Raw genomic sequence first — 11428 nt, forward strand, 5'->3', positions numbered from 1 at the left:
AACTTGTAATAGTGGTTTCATGTGTTCCTTGACAATTGATTTGGATTAGAAAATAGTTATATGAAAACGTAGAATTCCTTTAAAATTGCGATTAATTGACTCACGAAATAGCGTACATATTATTTTTCGGGTGTCCCCTATTTCGTGACACTACCGATTCAAGGATATTATGGATAACATTTTGATGCTTGGTTTTTAAATAATTATTTATAATAATTTAAATGTAAGTTATGAAACAAATAATGCATTTATTTAAGTTTCTCATGACCTAAATTCGGTATATGTTTCGTTCACTAGAATTTATATGACACGAGTTTGAAGTTCACATATATGACCAATTTTAAGATAAATTAGCATAAGTAGTACCAGCATAATTTTGGTTTTATTTCGATTTGTTTTATTTATCTTTGTTTATTTGTATTGTATATGGGATAGATAATAGTTAATTGACACATTTTGACAGTAATCCATGAATTTTACTTGGGGAATTTGGAATAATCAGTATCACGAAACAAGGAACCGTATTATTGTTACTTTTTTCCAAGTTCGTGATATATAAATGTATGGTGTTAGGTACTTTTATGACACACACCATCAAAGAAATCGACATATTTTTTAGTTTTTAATACTTACCCACCTAAGAAATTAATTAATTACTTACTTTTTATTATGAGTCATTGGCGTATCTGGGGTTATTTTCAGGGGGGGGGGGGGGCTACCCTCACTTGAAACAGCTCCAGGGGTGGGATTATGGGGAGAAGGGGGTGTGGGGGGTTACAAATCAAAATTTTATGGGTACGAAGGGGGGGGGGGGGGTAGCCCCCCCACATTTCTAATGGTTAATATAAATATTTTCACATATCGCTAAAAATAACAAATCTAACTTTTATGGGTACGAGAAGGGGGGGGGGGGGGGTGGTTAAGTTCCCCCCCCCCTACATTTCTAATGGTTATATAAATATTTTCACATATTGTTAGAATTAACAAATCAAAATATTATACTAGATTCACATTATTTCTTATGAATATTTCAGGTAAGTAATATCGTCAATTTCACATAATTATTTTATTCTAAATTTTTATTATCGTTTTTAAATTTATTAAACCCTTAATCATTATTAAAATATCCTAACTGTATGCATAAAACCTTATCCCGAAATAGGGGACATGAGTTCACGAACTTAGAAACAGAGCAAAATTTTGTCACGAAACAGGATCCAAACAAGAGGTCCGCAGAACAATTAATATAAAAAAAAGTTCAAACTATATAACTATAAATTATGTATTAACTTACTGTCAAAAGACCAAAGTTTAGCATACAAAAGCTTTCATACTGATATCATGCTTGGTTATTTTTAAATAAAATGTTAAAGTCGTAAGAGCCTTAATATACCGAAGTAGGGGGCACTTACCTTATAGCTACGTAAAACTAGAAGGACCTACGTAGTGGATATTGAAGTATCGCACACGAATCGTTTCCGTACTAGGCCTACGCTTTTTCAAGTTTTCTTTGTTCGAATCAAAGTTCTTTAATAATAAATCTCTAGATTGGCATACAAGTATTAAACTTACTTAGACCTACCTATCTACACTGGTCATCACAATAATCGACCCTCCTGCGACAAGCACTTTCAAACGTATGCATCCCCACTTCCTTCCAATATTGGCACCATTTAAAAGCCTTGTTCTAAACTTAATTTCATTAAAGGAAAGGTTTTTACCCCAAAAATGTGTCTGTAGAAGAATCCAGAGTCACTTCTTCAAAAAATAGGTAGTTACGCTTGAGCCAACTTTTATGGCTATTTAAAACTGTTAAGTTGGGATTAATCGCTATCCTTCTGTTAAAGAGGACACGTGAAATCATTATTTGGTTTTATAACCATAAAAATTGGTCTAATTGATCCCAGAGGTGAGCCCAAAGTGAGGTCTTTTTTCAAGTCACATTTATTGTATATCGCGTTTATGTTAATCGTTTATTAAGAAATTAAATGTGTTTTTCTTTAAGGATATTTATTGGGCTTTCAAATATGTAACACCAATATTGTTGGGGCACCATGATTGTGTCAGTAGAAACGAGTTTTCCTGTAAAACGTAGGTGGGCCGATTTTTGTGATGACCAGTATATTTAATTCGCCAAGCTGTTAACGGTAAAACACAATTTTATTCCTCCTAAAAGTTGACAGTATTGTTGTACAGGTAGGTATACTAGGTATTGTACACTAGGTAGGTATAATTACTTTTTTACTTGCACTCCACCAAATCGATAATATTGATTGCTTTTTTATTGTATTTGTTAACGTTACATTGTGATTAAGTTAAGTGGCTCGCCTTACTTTAGTTTTTATTTTATTTTATGCATTACAAGGCAGGTATTTGACCACAATCGCACCTGATGTTAAGTGGGATGCAGTCTAGGATGGTACATATCTGCCCTGTAAGTGCCTATTCACTCTCGCCTTGAAAAGGCCCGGATTATAGATTATGCTTAGCCTATTACAAAAACCTACTTATATTGTGCTTCTGCCCTCATATAGGTACCTAGTTAGTTACTACCTATCTTGACAGTGTAATGATAATGCTACTTAACTACTAGTATTATTATGTGCATAATATGCATTTGTAGGTAATTAGGTATGACTTACATTGTACCGGTTTATCTGTTTATTGGTTGTAACATTCCGTTACGCAATTCAGTATTATTTAGAGTAAATTTGTTTACTTAATTGGTAATAAGTTCAACTTTGAAGTCCTTAATTATTTCTAAGATTAATTAAATCTCAATCTCGACAAGGGAACAACTATTGTAGCAGGTTATTCCAGTCGTTTATTAGTTAGTACCTCAGTTAGTACCTATGTAGTACGTACTCGCGTAATATTGAAGTGAGGATATGATAAATCTAACTCTAACTACATAGTTTAAAACTTTCATGACCACTAACACTCAATATTTCCGCTATTAACACAATTTAAGTAGATAGGGAGGGACTAAGTAGATTAAATATAATAATAAAATTAAATAGGTTCAATAAATGTAACTATCGGCCGAATACTGAAACACTACTCAAATCTGTCACTCAGCTGACGGGCTCCTAAATTTAAGTATCCTTCAATTTTAAATGGTATTCTCAAACGCTACTCAACGGATTTGAAGCCGTGATCAGCTAAGCAGCTCTCAAATGTTTACATAATGGCAACATTTACCAAAAAAAGTATGTTTTCATTTACACAAATGATAACTTTACGTCTTTTATCCATTACACGCAGCATCGTTTGGTTATGTATTGTCTTTTATGGAAATATACTCAATCAACTTAACATAGAACAGTTTATTTTTAGTTTCTATTATATATAAATCTCGTTTTATCATATAAAAAAATTAATGCTTGCATTTTTATTTAATTAAAAAAATAATTTTAAATGTGATACTTTTTATTGTTGAAATCTATTAAGTGGCGATCGTGGACCGAAACGTAACCACAATTGACATTTATCATTGTTGACTGACAGAGCATCAAATTGACAAATCAACAACTCTTGGAAATGCTGCTATGCGATGTCCCCTTAATCCTCAGGAATAGGCATGTTTATGTAAAGCGATTTCATAGCAGCTATTTTGGTTGTTACTTCGTGCACTATACGATGCACAGTTGGCTGTTAGATGTGGAAGATATCACCTAGTACACGTTCATAACTTCCCGTTGCGTAGAACAGTAGGGTTATAATAAGTATTTGGTCCACTGGTTGTATGGCATTTGGTGAGGGGTTTCAAAGAGCTTCCAAATTATGAATCCAGAAACAACACCGTTTCTTTAGAGACGCGGAACCTCGCTCGGAATTGCATGTCATTATAATAATATTTTTCAATAGCGTTCAGCCTTATTGCGTTCCTGCGATTAGATCTAGGTATTTCCTCGAGGCTCGAAAGAAATGATAACGATGACACACATTATTTACCACTATTTAGGTCGATTTAGGTATAAGAATAGGATTTAAGATACCGCGCAAGCACTCTCAAATTTAACAGCTGCTTAAGACGATTTGACAGTTGTTTGAGTAATGCTTAGCGTTGAATGGCGTTTCAGTATGCGAAAATTCATTTAAGTGGCGTTTGAGTGCAACTTAATTTGAGAGGTGCTTAAAAATTGAGAACTGCTCAGATATTGTTTTGAGTATGCGAAATGTAAGTTTAGGAGCTGCTTAACTATTTGAGAAGCCGTCAAATATTTAAATGGCGTTTCAGTATTCGGCCGTGAGTCAAGTACAGCTACATTTACAAAGGAACATAAAGCTGCACTATTAAATTTTCCCCAAAAAGGGAGCTGTCAAAAATATAAGTAACTAACGGCCGAATACTGAAACGCCATTTAAATATTTGACGGCTTCTCAAATAGTTAAGCAGCTCCTAAACTTACATTTCGCATACTCAAAACAATATCTGAGCAGTTCTCAATTTTTAAGCACCTCTCAAATTAAGTTGCACTCAAACGCCACTTAAATGAATTTTCGCATACTGAAACGCCATTCAACGCTAAGCATTACTCAAACAACTGTCAAATCGTCTTAAGCAGCTGTTAAATTTGAGAGTGCTTGCGCGGTATCTTAAATCCTATTGTTATACCTAAAACGACCTAAATAGTGGTAAATAATGTGTGTCATCGTTATCATTTCTTTCGAGCCTCGAGGAAATACCTAGATCTAATCGCAGGAACGCAATAAGGCTGAACGCTATTGAAAAATATTATTATAATGACATGCAATTCCGAGCGAGGTTCCGCGTCTCTAAAGAAACGGTGTTGTTTCTGGATTCATAATTTGGAAGCTCTTTGAAACCCCTCACCAAATGCCATACAACCAGTGGACCAAATACTTATTATAACCCTACTGTTCTACGCAACGGGAAGTTATGAACGTGTACTAGGTGATATCTTCCACATCTAACAGCCAACTGTGCATCGTATAGTGCACGAAGTAACAACCAAAATAGCTGCTATGAAATCGCTTTACATAAACATGCCTATTTCTGAGGATTAAGGGGACATCGCATAGCAGCATTTCCAAGAGTTGTTGATTTGTCAATTTGATGCTCTGTCAGTCAACAATGATAAATGTCAATTGTGGTTACGTTTCGGTCCACGATCGCCACTTAATAGATTTCAACAATAAAAAGTATAATATTTAAAATTATTTTTTTAATTAAATAAAAATGCAAGCATTATTATTTTTATATGATAAAACGAGATTTATATATAATAGAAACTAAAAATAAACTGTTCTATGTTAAGTTGATTGATTATATTTCCATAAAAGACAATACATAACCAAACGATGCTGCGTGTAATGGATAAAAGACGTAAAGTTATCATTTGTGTAAATGAAAACATACTTTTTTTGGTAAATGTTGCCATTATGTAAACATTTGAGAGCTGCTTAGCTGATCACGGCTTCAAATCCGTTGAGTAGCGTTTGAGAATACCATTTAAAATTGAAGGATACTTAAATTTAGGAGCCCGTCAGCTGAGTGACAGATTTGAGTAGTGTTTCAATATTCGGCCGTAAGCCTACATACTATGTTTACGGTATTTGTAAAATATAGCACTACTACTCTGTCATCAACGGCGGTAGCAAAAAAAAATCTTCGCATGACGTTTGCGTGAATGTCTTTAGCAACACAAGGTAGGTAATTCAATAGGTTCCTTTTTACTTCTACCCACATTTGCTTTTTTTGGGAACCATAAGCGTACCTACATTAGATAATTGGATTTTTTCGTACATTTAAGTACATTCTCCGCGTGCGTTACATCGTTAGAACGTCTTGTAAAAAAACTTGGAACTAAGTGGTTAAACTTATAAGTTTTTTGTTTAACTAATCAATATCAGTGATATTTATTTATACATAGTTTCACATTTTACTCATTTAGAAAATGGATGTTACTACAATTATTGGTACGCCTGATACATCCCCCAAGGATTATATTCCAACGTACACACCCACACACGTAAGTTGAAGTATTTGATTAATTTTAATACTTAAAATAACATTAATAACTAATATTAAATTAAATACAACATGATATGATACGTTTTAGCCGCATTAATAAACTCACATTATAAGTACCTACCTACCTTTACATTAATTTCAAAGTTTTCTTTAATGAATTAAGTAATTTCCAATTACAATTCATAACTTTTGTTTTTACAGGATTCAGGAAGTTCTAACTTGGCAGCTATTTTTGGGAGAAAATCAGGTAAGAGTACAGTGCGTGATTAATTTTACGGCAAGTTATACATATTTATTTTATTTGACTAAAGACATAAAATATTCGATGTTAAAATATCAAATAAAATCGGTTGAAAACATGCGAGAAAAAAATTGAAGCAGTTTTCAGGTCAAATTTCTGAAAAAATAAATAAAAGCAAAAATATCAAAAAAAAAGTAGCTCACTCAGGGTCAAATGGGCGAACCTGTATTCTTAAAAAGACCTTACCTATACATACACCCACGAAGTTTACACCTTCCGCCGCCGAACACCCTGTATAATTCTTTTGTATGAGTATTTCGAACTCTGTAAAGTATTATTAGAATACCTGCATCGTGGTCGTCGATTTGTGTGGTCAGATAACGGGTAATGGTTTCATGACGAGCCGAATCTCGATTGTATCGGTCTGTCATATGTTTTTTCTATGTCTATAGTGAGTGAAGTGACGCAAGCTAATAAATCTAGGTATACTTTCTCTTGAGAATCAATTTAAAGATTTCCAAAAGTTAGAACATACATACCTACATCAGGTACCTAATTGTAATATTTTATTAACTCTAAAACAGCCATTTCTCCATAGATGTGAGTTTTTGCAACTATTACAGTTAGGTATTGGGTAGCATTTGAGAACCCAATTAACTTTCATTGGTTTATCAGAGTCAGCATTCGACCTCAATGCAAATCGAAGATGGTAACCAAGTGATTTGACATTAACATTTGTCACTTTCAAATTTTTTAGCGACAGGCTTTTTTTTATTGTAGAAACAACTTTTTGCCATTATTGCCAAGGAGGACTACTTAGCTCCACGCCCGCACCTTCCTCATTTTGTTAACAGTTTTTGAAAAAGTAAAAGTGCTGTTTGCAAATATTTCCAAATAAAAATTGCAAAAATAAGCGTAAACCATTGTTTGGTACAAAGCTTTTTTCAGTTTCAACATTTGTATAAATTTTAATAATAATGACGTGACGCACACGTTTAAAATAGTCGATTATTAATGGTAACATAACTGGTTAAGTATGAACAGGAATGCCACTTTGAGGTTTTCTAATCCTAAGAAGGACTCTCCTCAAATTACTGTATCTGTTTCATTTTGCATAGGTATTTATTAAAGAAACAAATAAACCTACCAAAAACTAAGTCCAAATCGAATTCAAAAACAAACTTAAGTTTCCTTCCGATAGCAAAATTTACACTGCAATATATTTTTTCGTGGCATAATAGCATCTATTACAATGAGATAAAATCCCATAATGTTCAAGTAGATGCGCCGTTGTCTGAGCGTGGTTGTTCTAAGTAGCATTATCTCGTTCCATTTACTCGTATGTTCGCCATAATTCCTTGCCTGAAAGCGTAAAAGCTGGAAAATTGTGTCCTTATCTTAAGTGTATTAATGTTTATTTTCCGTAGATGCGTTGAGCGCTGTTAAGCTGGATCCAGCTGTTCTGGAAGCCCAGGTAACTGTCAATGCGACACCAGAACCAGTTCTTCAGAAGTATAGCACTACTCCAAACATTCCGTCAGATGCTGAAGTCGCGAAAGGTAATTAATTAAATAAATTTTCCCTATTTTACTATGCAGTGCCTAATAATTTTAATCCCCATTTTAGTAAAACCTTTGCAATACCTCATTTTATTACATACTAGCTTTCCGCCCGCGGCTTCGCGCGCGTGGACTACATTATCTACATATTTTACAGAACCCTATTTTTTTCCAAAATAAAATTTTGCCTATGTTATTCGTGGATAATGTAGCTTTCGAATGGTGAAAGAATTTTTAAAAACGGTCCAGTAGTTTTTGAGCCTATTCATTACAACCAAACAAACAAAGTTTTCCTCTTTATAATATTAGTGTAGACATGCTTGGCAATACTTAATATTCTTTATATTTAATATTTAGGTATTTAGGATAGACTATATTCTAAAGTAGCTCATTATAACTCAATTATTTAATTTGTTTGTCTTTCAGAGTTCCTACTTGACTTTACGCGTGTAGGTTATTTATCAATTTATTGGAGGTCTTGACTTATTTAGAAGGAAGTAATCCAAAAATCCCTAATTAGTGTAGGAGCTCTCCATACAGTATTGTATCATTCAATTAATACCTATTTGTACAATTTATCACAATAATTCCAGAAATATACAAGTGCCTATTTCTTAAAAATAAGGCAATGTTCATCATAGTTTCCGTATTTATTGTGCTTTTTGACTTTCCAGATACAAACGCGCAGTCGAAATTGGACTTCAAGGCGATGGTAATGAAGCAGGAAGAAGCGCTTTTATCTCTTACTCCGCAGCAGCTTGAGATGCTCATGCATTTCACACACACCATGCGAAGGCAGCGACAAGTCCTGCAGAAGCAGCTGGTAAGTCCATAATATGTGGCTACTTTATAGCTGTACCATCGTATGACCTATGTCGAGTGTTTGTGATTGTACAGGGTGGAATCGATAAGTGTTCTCATTCGATTATTTATATATCAAAAAACTGGTTGCTGGTCTGAAAGTGCTTCATGACCTCTTTCAATCGGTACCAATAACAGGTTACAGAATAAACTGGATCTATCCGAAAATTCACTTATCGTTTCCACCTTGTATACTTAAATCTTGTGTGCTTAAATCTCTCACTACTCACAAACATTAGGTGTCAAATACCTGCCTTATTCTGCATTGGAATATGACCACACTATACTTTTCGAATAAATTAGACTGGTGTCAGACATGATGCGCTACCACAGTAGTAGTTAGCTCAACTGGTACACACGACACGGGCCTTCCGAAACACGAAATTTTATTTCTATTCGGACAATTAAGTTGTTTCAATGCTGCTGTCCTAATCAAAAAGGAAACTGAAAGTATTTTTTCAATTTATGTGACCCATCTGACGATCGAACCTAGGAAGGACCTGCGGATCGAACTAAACATACAATTGAACTACAAAGGCATTATAGAGTTATAGAGACTAGCACAATTTGATGGGAATACTGCTAGAACCTATTTATACCTTTAAAGTACGCTGCAAGAGTTAATAATCAGATTTTTTTATTTCATTTCAGGAATGTTCGTTTTGTAAAAACAAAGGGGAGCCAGTATCTTGGTACTCCTCCCACTGCCTGAAGGACGGGCGTGGTCGCGTCAAGTGCCCGGTGCTCAGAGCCTTCAGATGCCATCTGTGCGGAGCCACGGGTGATCGAGCGCACACTATCAAGTACTGTCCAGATAACATCTTGTTAGACGCAGGTACAAAACTTTTCTCCTAACTTTTATAAGATAACTTCAACTTTAAAATTCATCATTTCATCGAAAGAAAAAATGAAAATGAATTAAAAGTAACATTCAACAAAGAGGTGCGCAAAATCGTTGAGATGGTACTAGATAGTTACTCGTACCTAATTAATAACAAGTAGGTAGGTGAATAATTTGAGAATAAGTTTAGTGCTATGGTTAATTGGTTATACAGTGCAATGTTTCTGAAATGTAAAGAATTGTATTTTCAGTAGTAACAAGCAACCACAAGGTAGGTAAAATCGATTTCACTTTTACGGTTTTCAAGAATTCGTATGTATTCGTCCCTTACAAAACGTAGCGCAAATAGTAGGTATAGTATATTTTTTATCAGAAAACATCCTGCTTGTGGGTTGATATTTCTCAATTTTATTAGATACAAAAATTCACGAGTTGGCACGTGTATAGGTACATACACAATAGCTTCGTTGTGGTTGTTTGCCTTTTAATATTTTTGAATATAGGTAGGGACTTCTGTTGAACTACAACTAATACAATAGAATCTTAATCCAACCTACGTAAGAAGCGAAGATATTTGCATTTTATTCTTAATTTTTGTCGATTTGTCATACTTATTATGGGCAAACATGGCCTTGCTCATTACGTACGCAACTATTTGTATACAATAATATGTTAATGTCAACACAACATCACACTCAAAATGTCGACATATCTTTCTAGAAAAATAAGACATCCGGAAGTATTTATTTATCAAGCAGTTTTCTAAGAGAAACATCAGTTACCTTAAATAAATGGGATAACCATTCAAAGAAAGCCGAAATTAAAAGATAAAGGTCTACATTTTTATTAAGAATCATTAATACCTTTCATATTTATTATTTTTACTTTACCTAGTACCTATGTACAAAAAGGCATTAAAATAATGTTTTTTTTTTTAATTTCAGATTACTGGAGTCGTGGTGGAAGCAACATGTGAAAAAAGTGTTATTATTATTTAAATAAACTTTTTTAAATTATTTGTTGTTATTATTTAAATAAACTTTTTTAAATTAATTTCCGTTCTCTTAATGTACCCACATGAAAATAAAAATATGTGTTTACCTAATATAATAACACTAGTGTCGTATAAAATGAGCTGTCGGTAACGGAATGTGCCCATAAGTACACAATACCGAGCAAATTGGACCAATTTTGTGATGCTGAACAAATAGTACCTACTCAAACGTACTCAAAATAACTCCACTGAAATTAGAACTGTGGCATGCGTAAGCAGAATCAATGACATTGGCAAGTAGGTACATATGTAGATATATTTTATTTTCTTACAGAAAACCAAATACTTACGTAGAAAACATGATTGAGGTCAGACGAAGACGTCGGATGAAAGAATCGGTTTAATAGATTTATGTACGTGTATATAGTATACGTTAATCTTAATCCTTTATATTTTTAGCCATACCCACGTAATTTTGCTAAATTCGGAGGCATGTACCTATCTTATTCACTAATCCAGCAACTTATATACCTACTTAGTGAACAGTTGACCGCACACAATTTTCGTTGCAGAGTACCTCCTATTAACAACAAAATAAGTTGGCACGGTGTTTACCTCGATATGCGGTCGTCTGTACATTTGTTACAACTGTGGTAAGCGGATTATGACAGTCGAGGCAGGATTGCAGTACAAAGTAGTACCAACAAACTGAAGCCGAGGCGTGAGGGCTTAATAGAGCTAAGAGTGTGAACCTATAGCGTGTCATAGAAAGTTTTTCATCATGCCTACTTACTCAATATTAATTTATTAAGGTTCTATAAGGCTAAACTATTAACACCTTTTACACAGAAGAACTCTTTGCTGGACATTTGAAAACAGTAATAATGATAATGCATAATATGTATTATGTCTGAAATAAACCTAATACCGTTCT

The 11428-nt window shown here is 33.9% G+C and overlaps 1 protein-coding gene across 3 annotated transcripts; it reads left to right on the top strand.

The window, feature by feature from the left end:
• The first annotated feature begins 1669 nt into the window (after positions 1–1669).
• On the top strand, positions 1670–10484 carry LOC135075551 (uncharacterized). Of its 3 annotated transcripts, XM_063969972.1 has the most exons (8): positions 1670–1771; positions 1848–2147; positions 5919–5996; positions 6200–6245; positions 7667–7798; positions 8473–8621; positions 9311–9494; positions 10445–10484. In XM_063969972.1, exons 3-8 carry the CDS (start codon positions 5922–5924, stop codon positions 10474–10476), a joined length of 618 nt encoding a protein of 205 aa, XP_063826042.1. In that variant the 5' UTR covers positions 1670–1771; positions 1848–2147; positions 5919–5921; the 3' UTR covers positions 10477–10484. The 3 variants fall into 3 exon arrangements, with proteins under 3 accessions (XP_063826042.1, XP_063826041.1, XP_063826043.1); XM_063969971.1 differs by having other exon boundaries at positions 1670–2147; XM_063969973.1 differs by lacking the exon at positions 1848–2147.
• The last annotated feature ends 944 nt before the right edge of the window (positions 10485–11428 follow it).

This window comes from Ostrinia nubilalis, chromosome 10, assembly GCF_963855985.1.
Source record: "Ostrinia nubilalis chromosome 10, ilOstNubi1.1, whole genome shotgun sequence".
NCBI lineage: Eukaryota > Metazoa > Arthropoda > Insecta > Lepidoptera > Crambidae > Ostrinia > Ostrinia nubilalis.

Bases quoted from the DNA above. Each gene is read 5' to 3' on its own strand.
- LOC135075551 (XM_063969971.1), top strand. From the start codon at position 5,922: ATGGATGTTACTACAATTATTGGTACGCCTGATACATCCCCCAAGGAT. The intron at 7,799-8,472 runs GTAATTAATTAA...TTGACTTTCCAG, and splicing joins AGATGCTGAAGTCGCGAAAG to ATACAAACGCGCAGTCGAAA. The intron at 9,495-10,444 runs GTACAAAACTTT...TTTTAATTTCAG, and splicing joins TAACATCTTGTTAGACGCAG to ATTACTGGAGTCGTGGTGGA.